This window comes from Rhinopithecus roxellana, chromosome 2, assembly GCF_007565055.1.
Source record: "Rhinopithecus roxellana isolate Shanxi Qingling chromosome 2, ASM756505v1, whole genome shotgun sequence".
NCBI lineage: Eukaryota > Metazoa > Chordata > Mammalia > Primates > Cercopithecidae > Rhinopithecus > Rhinopithecus roxellana.
Window position 1 is genome coordinate 185,468,768 of NC_044550.1, and position 25,915 is coordinate 185,494,682.

General features: G+C 38.1%; 1 protein-coding gene across 1 annotated transcript in view; it reads left to right on the plus strand.

The window, feature by feature from the left end:
• The first annotated feature begins 1,840 nt into the window (after window positions 1-1,840).
• The window catches only part of SULT1B1 (sulfotransferase family 1B member 1), a 37,406-nt gene continuing 13,331 nt past the window's right edge, over window positions 1,841-25,915 (plus strand). The window contains exons 1-4 of the mRNA XM_010371444.2: window positions 1,841-2,105; window positions 7,307-7,498; window positions 7,770-7,898; window positions 12,818-12,915. Of these exons, the coding sequence (XP_010369746.2) occupies window positions 7,351-7,498; window positions 7,770-7,898; window positions 12,818-12,915 (375 nt within the window). The 5' untranslated portion in view covers window positions 1,841-2,105; window positions 7,307-7,350. The remainder of the gene's footprint in view (window positions 2,106-7,306; window positions 7,499-7,769; window positions 7,899-12,817; window positions 12,916-25,915) is intronic.

The window sequence follows — 25,915 nt, forward strand, 5'->3', positions numbered from 1 at the left end:
GAACATTATGTTACATGAAATAAGCCAGTTACAAAAGGACAAATACATTCTGATTACACATTTATAAGGTATTTTGAGGAATCAAATTTATAGAAACAGAAATACAATGGTGGTTACCAAGGATCAGAGGGAGGATAAGTTGTTCTTTAATGGGTATAGAGCTTCAGTTTTACAAGATGAAACAGTTCTGTAGATTGATTGCACTGTAGTGTGAATATACTTAACACTGCTGAACGTACACTTAAAACTCATTAAGATGGTAAATGTTATGTTATATGTATTTTCTCACATTCAAAAGAAAAAGGAGAAAACTGAAACAACTGTATAAAGAAGGTGCTATTATTCCTAGTGGGGTAATGGAGGCACAGAGAGGCTAAATCTTCTGTCCCTCTCACAAGGCTGGTTAATGATTGTGTTTGGGATTTAAAACCCAGGACCTGTGCTATAGCCCACCCTCTTGCTCACTAGTCCTCTCCCACTGCCTTCAGTGTGTTTTCCTATCTTCACAAGTTGTGGCTGGGTTAGAATAATCACCTTTTTCAGTGATAAGTTTACTTAAGGAAGCCTGAGGTACAATTCCACAGGTTTCCAAAATTTGTCAGATTTCAGGCTGTCTGAATGTATTTTATTATCTTGCCTATTGAATTGGTTGTAAATTTACACTGTAAAATAATTTTCAATAGCAGATTTATATACTCAAATGAAAATATAATTTGTTCAGCTTTTGTTTTCAGTAGTTTACTACTGCAGAAAGTTGACCTATACAGACTCTACGTCTATGGAATATGTCAGTTGACTGCATGAAGGTTGGTAGGAAGGAGAGGTGGTCTGTGGGAGCCAATGGCTTTATGTGTCATCAAAAGGAGAAAAGAAAATCCTAGTTTATAAAATAACAAAATCATGTTTAGAAAATAAACAAGTTCGTCTAGAAAGCTAACTTTCTAAGCTAGGGCATCTCAGAAAAATCAAACATTTCAGATTCTCAATCAAAGAGAGATAGATTGACATATGACAGTCTCAATGCCCTCCGTGTGCCTGTTCCCGATTCATTTGGAGGCATAATGCTTCCCTATAAGGGCAAAAAAATACAACCATAATAGGTGCACATAAACCCCTTTTCTCTGTATTCTCTCTGTAATACACTTCCACCCTCTTTACAAAATGAAAATAAAACAACCCTGGCTGGCAAAGATTAGGAATCTGTTGGCAGCATCTTTTAAGAAGAAAATATGCTTTACATTTCTTCAATAAATTTAAAAGTTAAACTGATGGTCTAAAGGAATGTGCTAGTTTCCCTCTGGTCTTCCTGACTTTCCCAGGCCTTCATAGGTATAACTCAGGGGCAAGAACTCTGTGGTTGTAGTTGTGTGTAAGTTTGAGACGAGTGCTCTTAACAAATGGATTGATTTCCAGTCATTTCTTGTCTATGTGATTCTGCATACCAAAAGAAGAAAAAGCCAAGGGTTGTGGAAATGATTAGAGTATTTGTGTTTCAGGTGCCAAAGTAATAAATCATTTCATCTTTAATATGTTTGATATTTAATGATATTAGAAACTCACTTTCATTCAAGATGGAAACATACACTGACACATGCACACAAACACGCAAAACCAATTTTTATTTTTGTTATGGCCAAAATTGTTAGAAGACATTCTTATAAGATATAGAGAAGCAACAATTTTGATCCAGTAACCCTTCATGTTCTTTCCCTCTGCATTTCTCAGACCCTTTGAAGCTTGCAGACAGCTTAAAATCTAAACAACCTGTGCCTGTGCTGACTTATGGTCACTACCCTGATCCATTTCCTGTCTTCCTGGCTTTGCTAGCTGTTGAAACAGTGGAGCTTGCCTCGTGTGTGTGTGTGTGTGTGTGTGTGTGTGTGTGTGATTGTGGGTGTGGGTAGTTTAACCTTTTTACATCTTAGCTGCCTGTAAACTCAGTGATTGCTACGTTCAGATCAAACTTTGAACTTGTTTTGTTCCTGGCGCCAGGAGTCTTCTTGGGCTCCCCATTCCCTGCTGGAACCACTACCATTTCCCATGGTTACTCTACAACAGCTTCACTGGCTGAAAATGAAAACTGAACAAAGAGATTAAATTGTGAGGTAAAATTTGCTTTTCAATTTCTTTCCTTGAAGTTTTATCCTACCCCCACAGAATATTGTGTGCCTTAGAACAATTTCTGTTTTGAACATATTTTATAATTAGAAAGTCTTTGGCATAATTCCAATTTTCTTATAGAAAACTGTTGTTTATGCTGTCTAACATCTCTGAAGCTTTCAATGTTCAATTTTAGTTGTCTACATTTAATGGAACTGAAGCATGCAAGGAATGGAGATCTTCTCATGAAACTGTAAACCACTTACGGAAAAAGAAATCTTTTTCAAGTTTTTGTTTCTCTGCTCCCATCTTTCATCCAGTCCCACTCACATGCATGCATGCAGACATATGTGCACACACACACCTTTAAGGTGCATTCCAGAATATAAAATATGTCATTTACTACATTTATTTAAGCAGCTGGATTTGATGTGTATCAGATAGAGCTAAACTTTGTCAGGGTATGACAAATGGAAGAAATTGTTTTTTTCTAACTGAAAGAAAAATATAGTTTTAATGTTAAATGACTGTTTCTTCTAAAACAGGCATTGTTTTTTATTTTTCTCTTTTGTTCCATTAATATTCCTTAAAGTCAATTTTAGACATTTTAATTTTCAGCCTATGGCTCATCTTAAATAGGAAGTCTTGAGATCCCATGTATAATTTACAACTGCTTTAAATTGCCTGCTCCTTTCCAATAGGGTTTAAAATATTTTATGAACTAATTTTTAGATTTTAAAGTAAATGTCATTCATAAATCATCTTTCAGCATATCTAGTTTAATTATATCAATTATTTGATATCTTCCAGTCCTCCTCTCCATACTCTTCTCCCCATATAATTCACAACTCATCATTTATCCACTGGTCATAACGAGGTAATGCTAGTTCATGCCTAATACCCTGTAGCTTCCTGTATTGGACACCCACACTTTCCAGAGGTGACTAGCATATATTCACAATCAGTTGCCTTATTTTCATCTTCTTACTCATTCTATTCTTCTCTAGCAACATTTTTACAGCATGAAGAGCCTGACCTTTTGGTCACAGGGGATTTTCATTGTCAAAGCAAAAATCTCTTCCAATATGTAAACACTCTTGTTTGAATGAGAAAAGTCACAGACATTTTTGACTGGATTGGGCCTACAGGAAATTTTCAGTATGATCACATGAACAGAGCTGGACAAACTAAAGTCCATTCCTGGGTTGCCACTCCTTTTCTGTGCTTCTTTGAGCAGGGCCTCTGAAGATCTGTTTCTTAATCTTATCCACAGAATGAAAATAAGACTGATCTTTTCAGGGTAGGTAATAATTAGAGATCATATACATGAAGCACGATCAACACAATTTGTATTAAAAGACACTGAATTCATTTTGATAAATCATTTACATAAACCCTGTATCATTAGATAATTAAAGGTAGTTTAAAGTCATTTTCTCAAGTTTTAAGTGCAAACAAATTAGTTGAGGATCTTACTAAAATGTAGATTCTGCTTCTGGGTTGAAGCCTGAGATTCTACATTTCTAACAAGCTCTCCGATAAGGCCAGTAACACATGGGACTTATACATGGTCTGTAATTTGAATAGAAATTGTAAATCAATTTTATGCATAGAAAAGAATAGTACAAATTAAATTAAGGTGAATAAATAAAGAAAAGGCAAAGGATGAACCAAGACATGAAATGGAACCAGAAATGATGCTATAAATGTATAATATAAGCTACTTGCTATATGGCGAATAAATTTGTCTGTATAATTTTAGTAGACAGTATGAAAAGGGTATTGGCTCCATCAGTATTCATTCACTTTTGCATAATATGTATGCGTTATAAGAGGTGATAAGCAAAGTTATACTGCTACTAAACATTACATTCTGGAGCCAATGAATAGAGACTCATTTATTTTTCTCAATTCAGAATAGACAATTTTTGAAATGACGTGTACCATTGATATTTACCTTTAGATACTTTGGGAAGAAACAAGTTGTTAAGAAGTTAATAAAATAAAATGTTTCAGAAAGAGCTATTTCATTTATCATGTGGAAATCAAGTCTGATATCTAAATGTACTATGTTGACTCCTGTGGGCACTCATTCCTTTATATCCAAACAGAGAAGGGGCACTATTCTCGAGATATCAAAAGATTCTAGGTGAGAAGTGGAAATCTCATCATTCATTCATTTCTTCATTCAATTTATTCAATACAAACTTCATCACAAGTACACTACTTACAGACTTACTTTCTTTTCTTTCAAATTCCTCCTTCTGCTGACTCCTTGACCATCTACATTAATTATTCCTTTCTTGAGCTGCTAACATGTTCCACAGTATTTCATGCTGGAGAATATTTTCTACAAGACTATCTCCACTAACGAAACATTACAAAGACTACCTGACATTTTACTGGAAATGGAGAATAACTGAGAAGCATATAGAAGATAAATATTTAATATAATTTTCCTAAAAGGCTCCATTCACTCAGCTGTCATTGACATCCTTGCCCCAGGGCTTCAAATGCTCTAAACTTGTCTGTATCTAATCTATTTTGAGACTGCTCCTCCATTAATATCTTCTATTCCAGATTTCTGAGGCCTACAACTCCATTACTCAATAAACAGTGTGAAAATGCAAAGTTCAAGTTATTTTTATTAATTTTCACTCCATTATTTTGTAGCATAAGATGCTAAATGTTTCAGGACAAACCTATTGTTGAATAATGACTTTTACTGGAAAAACAAAATAACACAGCATTTTTGTGTAAAACACATGAATGATAATGTATAAAAATGTGGTATGTAATATATGTCTTACAATATAAAATGAAAAAATGGTTACCCAAATTTCTCCCTCCTAGATTTGTGTGTGTGTATGTGTGTGTACATGGAGGTAGTGATGGTGGAAGAGTTGGCTTTGAAATACAAGGCTGTTGTCGTAACATGTTCTTCCTAGTCAAAAGCATACCTCTTTCTGTACAAGTTAATGTTAGGTAAGCTAGTTTAAGCTCCAGCTAGCTGTTAAGTTAGTGAGTTTTGTTTGTGGGTTCACAAATTACTTGCAAAATATTTACCAGAAACTATTATACTTAATCAATTAAGAACTTTTGGCAGTCTTTAAAGTTATTTTACTAGAAGCAATACAATTTCCTCTAAGATATTATGCAATTTATGCTGCAATTAGTTCAAATTCTTTCTATCCATACAATAGTAAATATGTTCTATGTTATTAAATTAACAGATCTTAAGAAATAAATGGAACATCGATTATGAAGGAATCTATAAATTGTAAAATAAAATAAAATTGATGTAAAATGAAAACCATTATTAAAAGCAAGGCTATGGTTTTACTTACAAAGTTCAGTGGAAATGAAATGGAAAAAATAAATAATGAGTAGCTCTTTGTGATGCTAATTTTATGTGTCCAATTGATGGGGCCACAGGAAACCCAGATATTTGATCAAACATTAATGTGCATGTATGTGTGTGTGTGTGTGTGTGTGTGTGTGTGTGTGTGTGTCTGTGAGGGTGTTTTTAGATGAGATTAAAATTTTAATTGGTAGATTGAGTACAGCAGATTGCCTTCCCTAATGTGGATGGGGCTCATGAAATCAGTTGAAGGCTGAATAGAACCAAAAGGTTGACTCTCCTGGAGGTAAAGAGGAATTCTTCCTGTCTGACTGCCTTTTAACACATACATATATGATATTATTTTAGAGGCAGGTATGCAGGCATATTCCAGGATATGTAGGGTGAAATGGCAAACTGGAGACCCAGTAGAGCTGATGGTTTAGCTCTAGTCAAAAGGTTGGCAGGCCAGAGATCCAGGAAGAGCAATGTTTCAGTTTGAGTCTGCAGGCAGGAATAAACAAACAAAAAACAACGATGTTTTCGTTAAAGCTCAAAGGCAGTTAGGTAGAAGGAACACTCCTAGGAGCATCACCCTTTTTGTTCTACTCAGACTTCAACTAATTGGATGAAGATCACCCCCTTAGGTAGAACAATCACTCAGTCTACCAATTTAAATATTAATCTGGTCCTAAAACACCAATACAGAAACACTCCGAATAGTGTTTGGCCAAATGTCTGGGGACCCCATGGCACAGTCAGGTTGACGCAAAAAATTATCAATGACAGTTTCTAAGCAAGCAGAAGTAACAGGAGCACCAAGCATCCAATAAAAAATTATCAGACATGTAAACAAGGAGAAAAGAGACTACCATAATGAGAAAAAAATCAATCAACTGAAAACAACATAGAACTATGCAGATGTTACTGTTAACAAAGAAGAAAAATCATTAGAACTGTATTTAGTATGCTTTAAAATTGAGAATAAAAAATATAAGCATATTGAAATTGAACACCCAGAGACTAAAACTACAAAGCCCAAGATAAAACATACTGGAAAGGAGTAAGGACAGATTAAGCACTGCAGAAGAAAAGGTTAGTAATTACAGACACAGAGCAAGAGAGAATATCCCAAATGAAACACACATAGAGAAAAGCTTTTTAAAAAACTAAATAGATAATCTCTCAGCTGTGGGCAACTTCATATGGCCTAATATGCATGTAATTATAGTCTCAGAAGGAGAGAGAGATAGAAAAAATATTTGAAGAAATAATGGCTGAAAATTATCCAAATTTGATGGAAACCGTAAACTCACAATTCCAAGAAGCTCTATAAAGCTAAAATGTGCATGTGAATGCACACACACACACACGAAAATAACCACACCTAGGAACATTATAATCCACTTGCTCCAAATAAGTGATAAAGTAATCTTAGAAGCAGACAAAGAAAGAAGATGAATTACAAACTGAAGATCAAAGGTCAGAATGACAGCAAATTTTCTTTAAGGAAAAATGAGGTATAGCTGAAGTCTTAATAATGAGTGGTGGATTTATTTTGCCTTAAGTCCAGATTGTTCAGATTGTTTTGGCATATTTCTGTGAAACATGCATTTTAACTCAAAGAGAGAGATGCAGTTTCATTTCTTTCCAAAACTTCCCCTAGAGACCTTTGTCCTGCTTGTCACGGAGCCAGTTACTGCTCTTGCAATCTACTGTACCTAATGTCCACAAAATACGCCCTTTGTACTTAGATCTCCATGTGCCCACAATGTAAAAGTCCAATTTTACTTTGTGACAAATTGCGGTGTCTAAGACCAACATTAGTTACTCAGATTCTGATTTTTATTCTCTATATTTCTCCAGAACGACTGTCAATCTATTATATATTTGTACAATCTGATATTAAAATGGTTTCCCCAAAAGATATTCTGCGAGAAGATCTGAAGTTGGTCCATGGTTATCCCATGCCCTGTGCTTTTGTGAACAATTGGGAAAAAATTGAACAGTTCCATAGCAGACCAGATGACATTGTGATAGCCACTTATCCTAAATCAGGTGAGTTCTGTGGCCTGACAAATTCAAGTCCGACCTCGATTTTTGTTTCCTGGAAATCAACTTGTCCATAAAATAATTATCGTTCTAAATAAAGTTAATATTCATTTAGTGCGGTCACCTATTTTAGTATATTAAAATTGGCATTTGGGGCATAGAAAGGGGAATTAAGTTTGTAATAGAATGTGTTAAAATGGTAGTGTTTCCAATAGATTCTTCTCCCTCTCCTGTGCAATTTGGGTAATTATTTTGAAAATGTTGCCTTTTGTCACAGGTACTACTTGGGTTAGTGAAATTACAGACATGATTCTAAATGATGGAGATATTGAAAAATGTAAGCGAGGTTTTATTACCGAAAAAGTTCCAATGTTGGAAATGACTCTCCCTGGATTAAGAACATCAGGTAAATTTAACCCCCTTGGAATTATTATTTTGTAATGTTATTTACACAGCATATGCATTATTGTATGTGTGACTCTCACTGAAACTGGAGTAGATTTGGTGACATAAAATGGAAGCTGGAAAACAATGTAAAATTCTTGAGGAATATGAAGAAACTTTATTTTTGTCTGTTGTATATCCAGGTATGATATCAAAGATGAGAGTCTTACTGTACAAAACAATTACAAATTTGATTGATAAAATAAACAATACTTTCTCTGTCTTATTGACTTTTGTTGGGTAGAATTTGTCAGATTAGATCAGTAAGTTCCTAATTCAGGACATTGTTGTAATTAATAAACAAGGAGCAACTTTTCTTAAAACATAGAATTCACTAATACTATTAATTTTTCTTCCACAAGTATTTATGGAATGCTTGTAAATAATTATTCACTGTGCTATGGTATAGATACATAATGATTAGAAATTATATATTGTATCACAGGGAGCTTACAGTAATATTGTGACGTTAAAAAGTAAATAACAGTATGTCAATGTTAGTAGTCTTGCACAGCCAAAGAATAGGGTTCTGTGGAAGCAAACGATAGGAAAGCTTACTTTAAATGGGTAATAAAGGATAAAAAACTTAGACAAATTAAATTAAACAAGTTTAATTGAGCAAAGGACAATTCACAAATCGGGCAGCCCCTTAAGTCAAAATAGCCTCAGAGATTCCAGAACAGCTACATGGTTTACAGAAGGAAGGAATGTGACACACAGAAAACAGAATTGAGATATAGAAACAGCTGGCTTAGTTACAGTTTAGTGTTTGACTTATTTGAACACAGTTTGAAGTTGGCCACCTTCGATTGGCCAAAACTTGGTGATTGGCACAAGGTAGAATGTAATATGTTTACACATCCAGTTAGGTTACAATTCACTATGTATAGAGAAACCTTTAAGCCAAACTTAAAATGTGTAAGATGATAGCTTTAGTCTAAATTTAACAAGGGGCATCTACTCCCAATTGAGATTAAAAAGTACATGCTTGGGTAAAGAATATTACAGGATATAGTCCTGGAAAGCATATTCCAGGAAGATCTTGATATAGCCCGGGGTCTAAAATGATCCATGAAAGAAGGAAAAAGTGGGATGCAAAACAATTGGAAATTAGGCTAGGATAGATCATGTAGGACTTGTAATTCTTAAAATATTTTCTCATTTTATTCCAAGAACATTGAGGAAGACATTGAAGGGTTTTATGCAAAGAAAAGTTATAGGGTTTTTGTTTTGTTGTTGTTGTTTTAAATACAAAGACTCCACAAGTCGCTTGGTGGAGGTGGAATTGAGGATGCTAGAGAAGATATATTTTTGACTTGTTGATGGACTGTCAAGGAAATATGAAGCAAATGAAAGAATCAAGGATGACATAGTTTTATTTCATCAAGCAAGTGGACTGTGGAACTATTTGCTTGCAAGGAAAAGTACTTGGAGAGGAACACATTTGGGGATAGGGTTATTAATATTTTAGTTGTGAAATGGTAACCTTGAGATGCCATTGGATATTATAACCAGTTAAAATTATAGTGAATTAAAATGATGGTGTTTGGAGCTTGTTAAAATATATTCATTAGGCAATGCTCAGCATAATTGGAGATTGGAATCAATGTGATTGCCCAGGGAAAGCCTGTGGAGCAATATGAGAAGAGAAGGACTGAGCTGTGAAAAACATCAACATGCAGAAGTTAGGTAGAGAAAGAAGGGCTAGCAAAGGAAACTGAAAAAAATGAGCTAAGAGGGAATGGAAGAGTATGGTGTCTTGTAGATAAATGAGAGGAGTATTCAAGAAGTGAAGTTTGACTGTCAAATGCTGCTGGAATCCTGGGATAAAAATAAGCAGTAGGATGGTGATAGACCTGTATGCCAAGGTAAAGAGAAATATCCAAATCCTCTTCTGTAATGGAAGTGCCCCTCAGCAGACTGACTGAACTAGTTGCTTCCATAAGCAGAGACAAATCAACTGGCAGGATGTCAGTTCTTCTATGTCATTGCCAGAAGTCAGAGAGCAATTGCCAATTTTTGTTTTGTTTCATTTTGTTTAAAAAATAGATTCAATTTTTCAAAGTTACAAATCTAAAATCCCAGTTCTTCCCTAAGCCATTAAGTTCAGCTTATAAATATTATTATTTTACTTATACAACAAAAGGAGTTTAATATTTGATCCAAGTTATATTTAATTAAGCTCCTTTAAACACTTAAGTGGCATTTATATAATCAGTATATTTCATTTCCTTGAGTACTTACTTTATCTGACCAAGACAAATCTTCCCAACTACTTATACTCCAATAAATTAAGCTCACAAATACAGCAAATCTTAGGTATTTTAAATGTTCCAAAACTACATAGAAACTTAGCAATAATTCCACCACTGTACTCCAGCCTGGGTGACACAGCAAGACTCTGTCTCTAAAAAAATTTTTTTAAAAAATTAGAAATTTAGCAAGATTTCAACTTAAAATTCAAGTATAAATACTCAACATTTTTTACTTAGCATTACAAAGCAAATCCATTACTCTCACAAAGTTTTTACTCTTACATTTGTCAAGGACTTAAAATGCAAACTGCAAAGATTCTTAAAGCAAATGGTTATGATGAGATATTCTTAAACGTGCCCATGTTAAGGCTTGATGTTCTTAAACATGTCTATCCTTGGAAAGCTTGGAACTGAGATATTATGCTGGGGGCAAGGAACCCAAATGAGTTCAAGAATGAGGCAAGACTTCAGAGCCATAGAAAGTATGAAATGAAAAAAGTGACAGAACCAAAGTAATCAGAGGCATGGGAGTAAGGGATAACAGATGGAAAGGATTGGGGATAGAGAGGGAGGCTATGCAGCATTGCCTGACAGTGAATGGCTGAAGTTCAGCAGGTGGATGAGGGTAAACTATGTCATTTAAATCTACTCTAGGCCGGGTACAGTGGCTCACGTCTGTAATCCCAGTACTTTGGGAAGCCCAGGCAGGTGGATCACGAGGTCAGGAGATTGAGACCGTCCTGGCTAACATGGTGAAACCCCGTCTCTACTAAAATATACAAAAAATTAGCCAGGCATTGTGGCGGGCGCCTGTAGTCCCAGCTACTCGGGAGGCTGAGGCAGGAGAATGGCCTGAACCCGGGAGGCAGAGCTTGCAGTGAGCCGAGATTGCACCACTGCACTCCAGCCTGGGGGACAGAGCGAGACTCTGTCTCAAATAATAAATAAATAAATAAATAAATATACTCTAGAGCCTGAGTGTAAATAATTTTATTGTCTTTACTCATTGCTAACACTTGTACTTGTGGATATAAAGGGTTCATTTAGAAGACTCACTTGGCAAAATGATTGCAAAACAGGGGAAATTGAGAAATCTTTCAGGGAAGCTGAATGCGGAACAAGGAACAACAGATGTGAGAAAAACTTCTTAAAAGAAACAGATATAAGTTCATGTCATGGCCATTAACTAATAACGAGTTGTGGAAGATTACAATTTCTCATTTTTATATGCTCAGTAAAGTGACTGTAGTTGCTAGATCAGTAGAGGCATAGTAAAATCCCTGGTGGAGTTGTACAGTATTTTATGTTTACAGTCATTTATATTTGCAAATAAAATACAGGACAATTAATTAATTTGAAATTCAGATAAATATCCATTTTATTAAGTATACAAGTACTTTCCAAATCTTGTAAGGGAAATATTCATGCTAAAAACAATCTGCTATTTATCTGATAATTCAAATGTAACTTGGATTTTCACATTTTTAAATTTCTTGTCTGCCAAGCCTGTCTCTACTGACATTAAATAGTCTTCTTCATACTGATCATGTGCTAGTCACTGTTCTCTATGGACATTTATTTATGAATAAAACAAGTTACATCTCTGTTCTTATGGAATCTCCATTTTAGTGTATGTTTAGGAGTGAGGTTGAGGAAGGGACGTAAGGACATACAGTAAACAAACAAATAATTTAAAAATCTACTAAGTCAAAAGGTGTTTTATAGAACATTAAAAGAAAAATGTTGTAATAGGCTGAATGACTTCTTAGCATATGCAGTGAATTATTGTGAATATTTTAAACAAAGTATTGTTTTCAATGAGTCGGATGCAATTTTGTGTGGGTTTGCCTTTGTATTCAGCGATGGCAAGATGATTTAAGATTATCAGGCATTCCAGAGTTTAGACTGCATATAAGTAATACTGTGGAACAAAAAGGAATGCATAAGAAGTTTATGTATCATCTATCTTAAGACCTTAATTTGAAACCAAGTTCTACCATATATTTGTTGTATGACTTTAAAGAGCTAAGCTAATAACTAAAGATTACACATTTTCCTGTCCATACACATATGGAGAGACATATGACACATATAGAATATAATAAAAATATAGATACAACAGCTGATATTACACGCAAAGTTAATGTCACCTATGCTACAGTAGCTGATACAACACAATAGCCAGTTTTAGACTTACTAGTTATTGATATCTCTTTGGCATGAAGAAACATTTAAAAAGTCATTTATTGCACAGGTACAAAACATTTAAAAAGTCATTTATTGCACAGGTACAATAAAACTCCAAATTATTTAAGAGGGTATTATTATCTCTCGTTTTGGAGATGGGGAAACTGAAGTACAGAGATTCTGAGATACTTTCAAAGTGTCTCACAATGCTTAAGTGATAGAGTCTGCATTTGAACTCAGGGTGACTAACCTCAGAATGTGTACCCTTGAATGTTACACAATACAGACTCTAGTAATGTGGTGAAATGCCTGTGATTGGTTCAGAATTTAGCTGCATTACATAATGCTCAAAAATGTCTTGAAAAACTGATTGGCAAAATAAGGAAACGTAACATTTCTAGAGACTCTAATATTTCTGTATACTTAACTCAATTTCTAGGTATAGAACAATTAGAGAAGAATCCATCACCCCGGATTGTGAAAACACATCTACCAACTGATCTTCTTCCTAAGTCTTTCTGGGAGAATAATTGCAAGGTATACTCCAGACTCCAAGTCAGTTTTTTAGTGTGACCCTATCCCTTTACCCACTCACATAGTTTATTTAAAATTTTTTTTTGTTTCTGTAACCAAATACTTGCAACAATCTATACCCACTCACATTGTATGTAAATCTTCAGAAGTCATTTACTTGTGACCATGAAAACTGAGCTACATTGAAATATTTCCATTAAAAATTAACTTTTAGTCTGAGTTTATATACTCAAGTTTTCCAAACTTGAGCAGCAACAGAATAAAAAAATCTCAGCACAACATTGCTACTATTATTTCCCAACTCTCCCTAGATCGTCAGACCTTCTGTAAAAACTGAGCTTAAAGGCCGGGCGCGGTGGCTCAAGCCTGTAATCCCAGCATTTTGGGAGGCCGAGACGGGAGGATCACGAGGTCAGGAGATCGAGACCATCCTGGCTAACACGGTGAAACCCCGTCTCTACTTAAAACTACAAAAAACTAGCCGGGCGACGTGGCGGCGCCTGTAATCCCAGCTAACCGGGAGGCTGAGACAGGAGAATGGCGTAAACCCGGGAGGCGGAGTTTGCAGTGAGCTGAGATCCGGCCACAGCACTCCAGCCTGGGTGACAGAGCGAGACTCCGTCTCAAAAAAAAAAAAAAACTGAGCTTCAGGACGTTAGTTCTTATTTGAAGATTTGGTATAAGTCTTTGTCAAAACATTTGTTCCTGCTTATCTGCTTTGGGGGAAGTTTTATATTTCAAATTATATTGCTTTAATAGTTCCGGTGCTATGTAGATTATGTGTTTTTTCTTATCTGACTTTTGAGAATTTGTGATGTGTGAGAAACTTTTCTAAGTTGCTGACTTTATGAATGAACAGTTGTTCATATTATACTCATTATTATTTTAATGGCTGCAGGATTTGTTCTGATACCGTTTTGTTCCTGATCTCAGTTATTTGTGCCTTCTCTCTCTTATCTTTGTCGGTCTTGTCATAAGTATATTTTACTGATTTTTTAAAGCTTTTTTTTTTGCTTTATCAATTATTTCTGTTATCTGTTTTTAGTGTCACAGATTACGGCTTTTTTTCTCTATTATTTCTCTCCATCTACTTGCTTTGGGTTTATTTTACTCTCCTTTTTCTAATCTCTTTAAGCAGGAACTGATATTATTGATTTGTTTCTTTCCTACTTTCTAAAATAAACATTTAGTGTTGTAAATATTTTTCGTCAGTAAAGCTTTAGTTGCATCCCACACATTTTGATATGTCATGCTTTCAGTTGCACTCAATGCTATGCATATTTTTATTTTATTTGAAATTTCCTCATTTACTGCAAGATTTTGAAGTGTATGATTTAATTTGTAAGTGTTTGAGGATTTTTATGTTTTCTTTTTGTTACTGATTTCTAGTTTTATTCCATTTTAGTCAAAGATCATACCCTACATAATTGCAATTCTTTTAAATTTCTTATGGTTCATCTTGTTCTATCTTCTTAATGGTTCGTGAGCACTTGAGCAGGCTGTGTATTCTTCTTTGTAGGTGGATGTATTCTCTGTATTTTTATTACATCCTCTTGACCAATAATGTTGTTCAGTTCTTTTATATCCTTTCTTGTTTTCTGTCTAGCAATTATAGCAATTGCCTGAGAGTGGTTTGTAAACATGCTCAACTGTAACTATTGATTGGTCTATTCCTACTTCAGCTTTACTGGTTTTCATTTCATGTATTTTGAAGTTCTGCTGTTTGCTATTTGGAATTCAGAATTGCTTTATCTTCTTGACAGATTAGTCCTTTTATCATTATGTAATGCCCCTTGTGATTTTTTTTTCCACTGAAGTCTAACTTATATTGATATAGCCACTCCTAGTTTTTACCGATTAATGTTTGCATTACATATTTTTGCTACCCTTTTACTCTCAATGTCTCATTGTCATTTTGTTTGAAGTGTGTCTTTTGAACAGCATACAGCTAAGTTCAGTTTTTATACACTCTGCTAATTTTTGTCTTTAGATTCATGTGTGTATATTATATAAATTTAAAGTAGTTATGGGGTAGAGCCAAGATGGTTGACTAGACAAATTCTGGAAGAGCTTCTCCCACTAAAAAAAGACCAGAATATCAAGCAAACTGGCATACTCCAAAAAGATCTTTGGATAAAAGGCATTAAGAGTGAATAGAGGGAGAATGCAGATGGTGGAGCTACAGGGGGAGGAAGCTAGGAATTCTGAATAGGGCTGTTGAGCACCATGACTTATTCCTGGTCCTGCACAGTTCCTAGAGAAGGAGTGAGTTAAACAGGCATGAACAGCCCCTTCTTACCATGGACCTCCAGGATCCTAGCTGCAGGAGACTCCATGACTCCCAGAGACATTTTAGTTGGCGGGGAGAACTTCACAGAGAATTGGCAGAGACAGTACTCTATTCTGTGTGGAGTCCAGAGGGTTTGGCGCAGGAATAGCTGCAGTGGAACACGGCCATAGGTGCCCATCCCCCAAGGCTTTCCATATTTCTTTAGGTGGCTTTAGCTTTTGTTAGCTCCCAGGTCTGGAGAAAGCAGGCCTGTCTTGCACATCGGCCGGGGCCAGTCTGATCTGACTGCGCCTCTCTGTGCTGGCTTCTACTAGGGCCCCTGCATAGCCATACTCACTTAGTGCACAGCCTCAGCTGCCCTACTGAAGCACTTGCCAGCAGCTGCTGTCATAGTTCTTTGACCAGCAGCCACTAACTTCCAGTTTTTAGCCCAGGTTTTTGCTTTTGCATATGGATCCTTACTGGTGCAGATTCACTTTCAGCCTTCTCCCACCAGTGCACAGTAACCTGCAGCCTATTCCTGCTACCCTATGAGCAAGTGGATGGACGTGACTGCCCCATCACTACATATGTGGCTCTGACCCCCTGCTTCCCTATTGGATTACACTGTCTCATGTCATCTCCAATGACCCAGTGAAGCACCTTTGCCAGCATCCCTGATTGGAATGTTGTTGTCAGTAGTCTGGGAACACATTAGCACCTCCAGCAAAGAAGGTTCTTGACTTCAAGGGGCCAGAGAGCAAAGCAAATGGTCTTGTTCTAGCCCACTAGAGACAGAGCACATAGCCCTGGAGTGCCAAATTAAGCCTTGGTCCCCTAAAAGCATCCAAAAAGGAAAACAATCTAATAAACCCAAATTTACACTAGAGTCAAAACCTCAAGGACAACAAAGAATATAAAAGCAAAAAGTACCATCCAAAGGAAAGGAATTTAAAAGATTAAAGAAACATTAGCTGTCACAGATGAGAAAGAAACAGCTCAAGAATTCTGGCAACTCTGAAAGCCAGTGTCTTCTTGCCTGCAAATGAACTAACTAGCTTGCCAGCAATGGTTCTTAACCAGATTGAAATTGTTGAAATGACAGACATAGAATTCAGAATCTAGATGTCAAAGAAACTCAATGAAACATAGAAAAAGGTTGAAACCCAATCCAAGGAAAACAGTAAAACTTTTGAAGAGCAGAAAGAAAACATAGACACATTGAGAAAGAACAAAACTGAACTTCTGGAAATAAAAAATTTACTAAAGGAATTTCATAATACAATGGGAAACATTAATAATAGAATAGACCAAGCTGTGAAAAGAATATCAGAGATGGAAGACTGTTGCTTTGAATCAAAGCAGGCAGACAAAAATTTTAAAAAGGAATTTTAAAAAATGAACAAAACTTCCAAGAAACATGGGATTATATAGACACCAAACCTGTGACTCACTGGAATTTCTAAAAGAGATAGAGACAGGCAATTAACTTGGAAAACATATCTGAGGATACTGTCAATAAAAATGTTCTCAACCTTGCTAGAGAAGCCAACACACAAATTACATAAGACAACAATTCCCGAAATATAGAATGAAAGAGGAACTCCAAGGTCAACATGAAATAAGAATTCTTAAAGACAGCTAGTGAAAGGGGCAGGTCATGTACAAAGGGAATCTCACCAGGCTAGCAGTGGACTACTCAGCAGAAATCTTACAAGTCAGAAGAGATTGAGGGCCTATATTCTGTATTCTTAAAGAAAGGAAATTCCAACCAAGAATGTCATATCCAGTCAAACCGCTTCATAAGTGATGAACAGATAAAATCCTTTTCAGAAAAGGAAATACTAAAGGAATTCATTTGCATCAGACTTGCCTTCCTAGAGGTCCTTAAGAGAGTGCTAAACATGGAAACAAAAGATGTAGCAGCTACCACAAAAACATACCAAAATACACAGAACATTGGCACTATAAATCAATTACATAATCAAGTCTACATAATAACCATTTAACAGCACAATTACAGGATCAAATCTTCACATATGAATTTTGATCTGGAATACAAATGTGCTAAATGAGCAACTTAAAAGGCACAGACTGGCAAGTTGGATAAAGAAGCAAGAAGACTCTGCTGCCTTCAAACTTCAAGAGACTCATCTCATATGCAACAACACCCATAGTCTCAAAGTAAAGGGATGGAGAAATAGATATCAAGCAAATAGAGAACAACAACAACAAAAAAGCAGGAGTTGCTATTCTTATTTCAGACAAAAGAGACTTCAAACCAACAATCAAAAGGACAAAGAATAATATACAATGATAAAAGGTGCAGTTCAACAAGATTTAACTATTCTAAATACATATGCACCCAACTTTAGAGCACCTAAATCCATAAATCAAGTTCTTACAGACCTACAAAGATACTTACATAACCACATAATATTAGTGAAAGACTTCAACACCACGCTGATAGTGTCAGATCATCAAGGCAAGACACTCAGGACTTAGACTCGACACTTGACTAAATGGACCTAACAGATACCTATCCAACAACAGAATATACATTCTTCTCATCTGTAGATGGCACATATTGTATGATTGACCCAGGTTTTACTCAGCCATAAAGCAATTCTCAATAAATACAAGAAAACCAAAATCATACCAACCACACCATTGGGCCACAGCACAATACAATGTAAATTAATGCCAAAAGTCAGGTAGCGTGATGCCTCCAGCTTTGTCCTTTTGACTTAGGATTGTCTTGGCAATGCGGGCTCTTTTTTGGTTCCATATGAACTTTAAAGCAATTTTTTCCAATTCTGTGAAGAAACTCATTGGTAGCTTGATGGGGATGGCATTGAATCTATAAATAACCTTGGGCAGTATGGCCATTTTCATGATATTGATTCTTCCTATCCATGAGCATGGTATGTTCTTCCATTTGTTTGTGTCCTCTTTGATTTCAGTGAGCAGTGGTTTGTAGTTCTCCTTGAAGAGGTCCTTTACATCCCTTGTAAGTTGGATTCCTAGGTATTTTATTCTCTTTGAAGCAATTGTGAATGGAAGTTCATTCCTGATTTGGCTCTCTGTTTGTCTGTTACTGGTGTATAAGAATGCTTGTGATTTTTGCACATTAATTTTGTATCCTGAGACTTCGCTGAAGTTGCTTATCAGCTTAAGGAGATTTTGGGCTGAGACAATGGGGTTTTCTAAATATGCAATCATGTCATCTGCAAACAGGGACAATTTGACTTCTTCTTTTCCTAACTGAATATCCTTTATTTCTTTCTCTTGCCTGATTGCCCTAGCCAGAACTTCCAACACTATGTTGAATAGGAGTGGTGAGAGAGGGCATCCCTGTCTTGTGCCAGTTTTCAAAGGGAATTTTTTCAGTTTCACGCTACCTGACTTCAAACTATACTACAAGGCTACAGTAACCAAAACAGCATGGTACTGGTACCAAAACAGAGATATAGACCAATGGAACAGAACAGAGTCCTCAGAAATAATACCACACATCTACAGCCATCTGATCTTTGACAAACCTGAGAGAAACAAGAAATGGGGAAAGGATTCCCTATTTAATAAATGGTGCTGGGAAAATTGGCTAGCCATAAGTAGAAAGCAGAAACTGGATCCTTTCCTTACTCCTTATACGAAGATTAATTCAAGATGGATTAAAGACTTAAATGTTAGACCTAATACCATAAAAACCCTAGAAGAAAATCTAGGTAGTAACATTCAGGACATAGGCATGGGCAAGGACTTCATGTCTAAAACACCAAAAGCAACGGCAGCAAAAGCCAAAATTGACAAATGGGATCTCATTAAACTAAAGAGCTTCTGCACAGCAAATGAAACTACCATCAGAGTGAACAGGCAACCTACAGAATGGGAGAAAATTTTTGCAATCTACTCGTCTAACAAAGGGCTAATATCCAGAATCTGCAAAGAACTCAAACAAATATACAAGAAAAAAACAAACAACCCCATCAAAAAGTGGGCAAAGGATATGAACAGACATTTCTCAAAAGAAGACATTCATACAGCCAACAGACACATGAAAAAATGCTCATCATCACTCGCCATCAGAGAAATGCAAATCAAAACCACAATGAGATACCATCTCACACCAGTTAGAATGGCACTCATTAAAAAATCAGGAAACAACAGGTGTTGGAGAGGATGTGGAGAAACAGGAACACTTTTACACTGTTGGTGGGATTGTAAACTAGTTCAACCATTATGGAAAACAGTATGGCAATTCCTCAAGGATCTAGAACTAGATGTACCATATGACCCAGCCATCCCACTACTGGGTATATACCCAAAGGATTATAAATTATTCTACTACAAAGACACATGCACACGTATGTTTATTGCGGCACTATTCACAATAGCAAAGACTTGGAATCAACCCAAATGTCCATCTGTGACAGACTAGATTAAGAAAATGTGACACATATACACCATGGAATACTATGCAGCCATAAAAAAGGATGAGTTTGCATCCTTTGTAGGGACATGGATGCAGCTGGAAACCATCATTCTTAGCAAACTATCACAAGAACAGAAAACCAAACACCGCATGTTCTCACTCATAGGTGGGAACTGAACAATGAGATCACTTCGACTCGGGAAGGGGAACATCACACACTGGGGCCTATCATGGGAAGGGGGGAAGGGGGAGGGATTGCATTGGGAGTTATACATGATATAAATGATGAATTGATGGGTGCTGACGAATTGGTGGGTGCAGCACACCAACATGGCACAAGTATACATATGTAACAAACCTGCACGTTATGCACATGTACCCTAGAACTTAAAGTATAATAAAAAAAAAACAAAGAAACAAACAAAAAAAATTAATGCCAAAAAGCCCTATCAAAACCCTGCAATTACATGGAAGTTAAATGACCTGCCCCTGAAACAGAGTAAAGAATGAAATTAAGGCAGAAGTTTTTCAAAAGTCTTTGAAACAAATGAAAACAGAGATACAAAGACACAACATATCAGAATCTTTGAGACACAGCAAAAGCAGTACTAGGAAAGTTTATAATGCTAAATACCTACACCAAGAAGTTAGAAAGGTCTTACATTAACAACCCAACATTGCACCGACAGGAACCCGGAAAATAAGAGCAAACCAATACCGAAAGTAGCAGAAGAAAAGAAATAACCAAACTCGGAGCAGAACTGAATGAAATTGAGATGTGAAAGTCCAGACCAAAAAATAAAAACAAAAGTTTGTTTTTTGAAAGAGTAAGTAATACATACCACTAGCTAGATTCATAAAGAAAAAAGAGAGAAGATCCAAATAAACACAAGCAAGGATAACCACCAGCACCACAAAATTACAAGGAACCTGCAGAAACTGCTAGGAACACCTTTATGCATACAATCTAGAACACCTAGAAGGAAAGGGATGCGTTTTTGGAAAAATACAACCTCCTAATGATGGCAGCGGCAAGGAGTCCAGAGTGGCTGCTGCCATCACATCGGCTGCAGTGGGGAGACAAGGGTGGTGGTGGCAGGAGCGGCCACAGGAACAGCAAAGGCAGCAGTGGGACCCCTGTGCCCAGTGACCCCACAGCAGCCTACTGCACCACCCTTACCTTTGCATGGCCGGGCAGGACCCACTTCCAGGCCCAGAGTCTCCGCTATGTCGGGTTCCTTTGTAGAAAGTTGGCCAGGGCCGCTGCACCTCCGCTGTGGGGAAACACAGAGAGGAGGCAGGAGTCCCGAGAGTCCACCCCTGGGACTCCCCCCGAGAGTCTGCTGCCCTGGTATCGCCCTGCTACTGCAATGAGGCCGCGCGGAGTCAGCTACCGATGGGGAAGCAGAGTGGTTAGACATCGAGGGAAGGGGATAGAGGGGTTCCAAGGCAGAGCTGGGCCTGGGGTGGTGCCCTGCTCCACGAAGTCAGTGGGAGCAGGGAGCAGGCAGAAGTCCCATCCTCCTGGGCACAGTTGCAGCAGGCCAAGTAATTGTGGTGGACGCAGGGCTCCCTGTGCTTTTGGGGGCCAGGAGCAGGCAGGAGCACTGCCTTCCTGGGAGCATCTGCAGCCACCCATGCGCAGCTGTTGACCCAGGCATTTCTGCAATCTTGGAGGCCAAGGAAGGCCCCCACCTTGTTCCCACAGGCTCAGGGGTGTCTGCTCCCACTGTCTGGCCTCTACCCACTCTCGGAACACACTCCAGTATTGGAGAGTGGTTGACTCCAAGCCCGGGTGCTGTCATAGCCCAGTTGGATGTGTGCAAACTTGGGACAGCTCTGACACACCAGCCCCCTGCCACCTCAGTCCCCTCTGGACTTTGGGCACCCAGGACACAGGAGGGAAGCCAAGGGGCTGCTGAGGGTAGGTCGAAGCTGGCCTGCAGGCAACCCTTGGCAGTGACAGCCTTGGTGCTATGAAGGGTGGCAGGCGGTAGACAGGCTCCTGGGTAGAAGAGGGTGGGTTCCAGCTGAATCCCCACCTTCAAGCTGGGGAGGGCCTGAGGCCTGGGAGCTGGACTGCTGGTCCTGTGGACCGCAGTGGGAACTTGCGGTGCTTTTTCTGGGCCCACCCATGGCTGCTCATGGACCACTGGGCCTGCACTTCTTCCCATCTGAGGCCCATAAAACATCCTAGATTCAGACCAGAAGAGACAACGGGAGGAACAGCTACAGAGAGAAGCTACTCAGGGTCTGCTCTCTGCTAAGAGCTGAACACGCATCAGGAAACCCTGACTACCATGCTCAAGAAAGCTCCTCTTCATCTTGCTCACCTCCATTTGTCTACATACCTCATTCTTCCTGATGCAAGACAAGAACTTGAGACCCACCAAATGGCAGGGCTGAAAGAGCTGTAACACAAACAGTCCCAAAACAGACACCTTGCTCACCACCTTGTGTGCGACAAGAAAGACAGAAGAGAGAAAGAGAGAAGAGCTGTGGCCCTTCAAGGAGCCCAGACCTAGGAGCTCCCTGAGCCAGGGCTGTGACACCCTCTTTAGGGCTCTATGTTTCCTGGTGTCTCCAAGCTTCTGGGTGCCACTGTGTTCCCTGGTATCAGCTGTGGAAGTTGTTTATGGTGTGCCTGGTCCAGCTGCAACCTTGTAGAGAGCTGGGGCCATGAGGCTGAGGTCATGCTGGTGCCTGGAGCTGCCCACCCCATCGCAGCTGGTGTGCTAGGCCTTGCACAATGGCCAGACTACAGGCTTGCTCACACACCCATTGCTGCTCCACACCTGGCTCACCCTCGGCAGGCATGAGATCCAGGTTGGTAGCACAAGCCAAGCTCAGCCTGCAAGGCTGAGTGGTCAGAACGAGTCCAGAGGGCCGGAGAAAACCTTGAACAAAGGCACCATTGGCCACAGAGGTTTCCGGCTGGTACAGCAAAATCCCAAGGATCTCATAACACTAGGATTGAAACCCCCATAAATTTCAATCATGAACAGACCAATAGCCAGTCCTGAAAATGAATTAGTAATAACCAACCTACCAATCTATCAAAGCCCTGGGCCAGACAGATTCACAGTTGAATTCTATCAGATGTACAAAAAAGAGCTAATACCAATCCTACTAAAATTATTTCAAAAAGTCGAGGAAGAAGGACTCCTCACAACTCATTGTATGAGGACATAATCATTGTCATACCAAAACCTGGAAGAGACACAACAAAAAAGAAAACTTCAGGCCAATATTCCTCATCGGCATAGATGGTAAAATCCTCAACAAAATACTAGCAAACTGAATCCAGGAGCACATCAAAGATCTAATCCACCATGATCGAGTAGTCTTTATTCCCAGAATGCAAAGTTGATTAAATACATGCAAATTAATAGGTGTGATTCACACAGCAAGCACTAAAAACAAAAACCACAAAATCACTTCAATAAATTTTTTTTTTTTTTTTTTTTTTTGAGGCGGAGTCTTGCTCTGTCGCCCGGGCTGGAGTGCAGTGGCCGGCTCTCAGCTCACTGCAAGCTCCGCCTCTCGGGTTTACGCCATTCTCCTGCCTCAGCCTCCGGAGTAGCTGGGACTACAGGCGCCCGCCACCTCGCCCGGCTAGTTTTTTGTATTTTTAGTAGAGACGGGGTTTCACCATGTTAGCCAGGATGGTCTCGATCTCCTGTGATCCGCCCGTCTCGGCCTCCCAAAGTGCTGGTATTACAGGCTTGAGCCACCGCGCCCGGCCTTCAATAAATTTTAAAAAAGGTTTTTGATAAAATTTAACACCCTTTCATATTAAAAACCTTCAGTAAACTAGGTATTGAAGGACCACACCTCAAAATAATACAAAATGATGAGAGCAGTCTATGACAAACCAACATTCTGAACAGGTAAAAGCTAAAACCATTCCCCATGAGAACTGGAACAAAACAAGGATGCCCACTTTCACCACTCCTTCTCAATATAGTACAGGAAGATCTAGCTGAAGCAATCAGACAAAAGAAAGAAATAAAAGGCATGCAAATAGAGGAAATCACATTATTTCTCTTCATAGTCAATATGATTCTTTAGCTAGGAAACTCCACAGTTTCTGCCCAAAAACTCCTAAAACTATTAACTTCAGCAAATTTTCAGGATACAAAATCAGTGTATAAAAATCAGTAGCATTTCTACACACCAGTAATGCCCAAGCTAAGAGCCAAATCAAAATGTAATCTCATTCACAATAGTCACAAAAAGCATAAAATACTAGGAATATAGCTAATCAAAGAGGTAAAAGATCTCTACAATGAGAATTACAAAACATGGTTAAAACAAACCAGAGATGAAAAAAATTAATGGAATAACATTTCATGTCCATGTATAGGAAGAATGAATATTGTTAAGATGACCATACTGCCCAAAGGAACTTACAGATTCAATGTTATTCCTATCAAACTACTAATTACATTCTTCATATAATTAGAAAAAAACTATTTTAAAATTCATATGGAATCAAAAAAGAACCCAAATAGCTAAGGAAACCATAAGCAAAAAGAACAAAGCCAGCAGGGTCACAATATCCACTTTTTACTACAAGACTGCAATGACCAAAACAGCATGGTACTGGTACAAAAACAGACACATATACCAATGGAACAGGTTAGAGAGCCTGGAAATAAAGATGCACACCTACTTACAACCTGCTGATCTTCAACAAAGTTGACAATAATAAGCAATGAAGAAATAACTCTATTCAATCAATGATGCTGTGACAAATGACCAGTAGTATGAAGGAAATTGAAACTTGAGTCCTTATTACCATATACAAAAAATTAACTGAAGATTGATTAAAGACTTGAATGTATTACCCAAAACTATGAAAACCCAGAATAAAATTTAGAAAATATCATTCTGGACATAGGCTTTGAAAAAGGTTTCATGATTAAATCTCTAAAAGCAATTGCAACAAAAAACAAAATGTCGAAGTGGGGCCTAATTAAAATAAATAGTTTCTGCATAGAAAATGGGAGAAAATATTTTTGAACTATACATCTGACAAAGAGCTAATATACAGAATTAAAAAGAACTTAAATCAATAAGCAGAAAACAACCCTATTAAAAACTGGCAAAAGGCCGGGTGCAGTGGCTCAAGCCTGTAATCCCAGCACTTTGGGAGGCCGAGACGGGCGGATCACGAGGTCAGGAGATCGAGACCATCCTGGCTAATATGGTGAAACCCCGTCTCTACTAAAAAATACAAAAAACTAGCTGGGCGAGGTGGCGGGCGCCTGTAGTCCCAGCTACTGGGGAGGCTGAGACAGGAGAATGGCATGAACCCGGGAGGCGGAGCTTGCAGTGAGCTGAGAGCCGGCCACTGCACTCCAGCCTGGGCGGCAGAGCAAGACTCCGTCTCAAAAAAAAAAAAAAAAAACTGGCAAAAGACATGAACAGCACTTTTCAAAATAAGACAATTAAAACAGAATTACCATGAATCCCAGCAATCCCATTACTGAATAGTTACCCAAAGGAATATAAATTTTTCTACCAAGAAGCACCTGTACTTGTATGTTCATCATAGCACTATTCACAACAGCAAAGGAATAACCTAGATGCCTAATATGGTTTGGTTCTGTGTCTCTACCCAAATCTCACCTTGAATTGTAATAATCCTCATGTGTCAAGGGCAGGACCAGGTGGAGGTAATTGAATCATTGGGTTGGTTTCCCTGTGCTGTTATCATGATAATGAGTGAGTTCTTGCAAGACCTGATAGTTTTTAAGTGCCTGGCATTTCCCTTGCTAAAACTCCCTCTGTCTTGCCACCCTATAAAGAAGGTACCTGCTTCTCCTCTGCCTTCCACCATGACTGTAAGTTTCCTGGGGCCTCGCAAGCAATGGGAAAATGTGAATCAACTAAACTTCTTTCCTTCATAAATTATCCAGTCTCAGGCAGTTCTTTATAGCAGTGTGAGAATGAACTAATACAGTAAATTGGTACTGAGGTAGTGGGGCACTACTATTAAACATACCAGAAAATCTGGAAGTCATTTGGAACTGGGTAATGGGCTGAGGCTGGAACAGTTAGAAGGTCTCAGAAGATGACAGGAAAATGTGGGAAAGTTTGGAATTTCCTAGAGACTTGGAGGGCTCAGAACACTGGAAGATGTGGAAAAGTTTGGAACTTCCTAGAAAATTACTGAATGGTTTTGACCAAAATGCTGATAGTGATATATACAATGAAGTCCAAGCTGAAGTGGTCTCAGATGGAGATGAGGAACTTGTTGGGAACTGGAGTAAAGGTCATTCTTGCTATGCTTT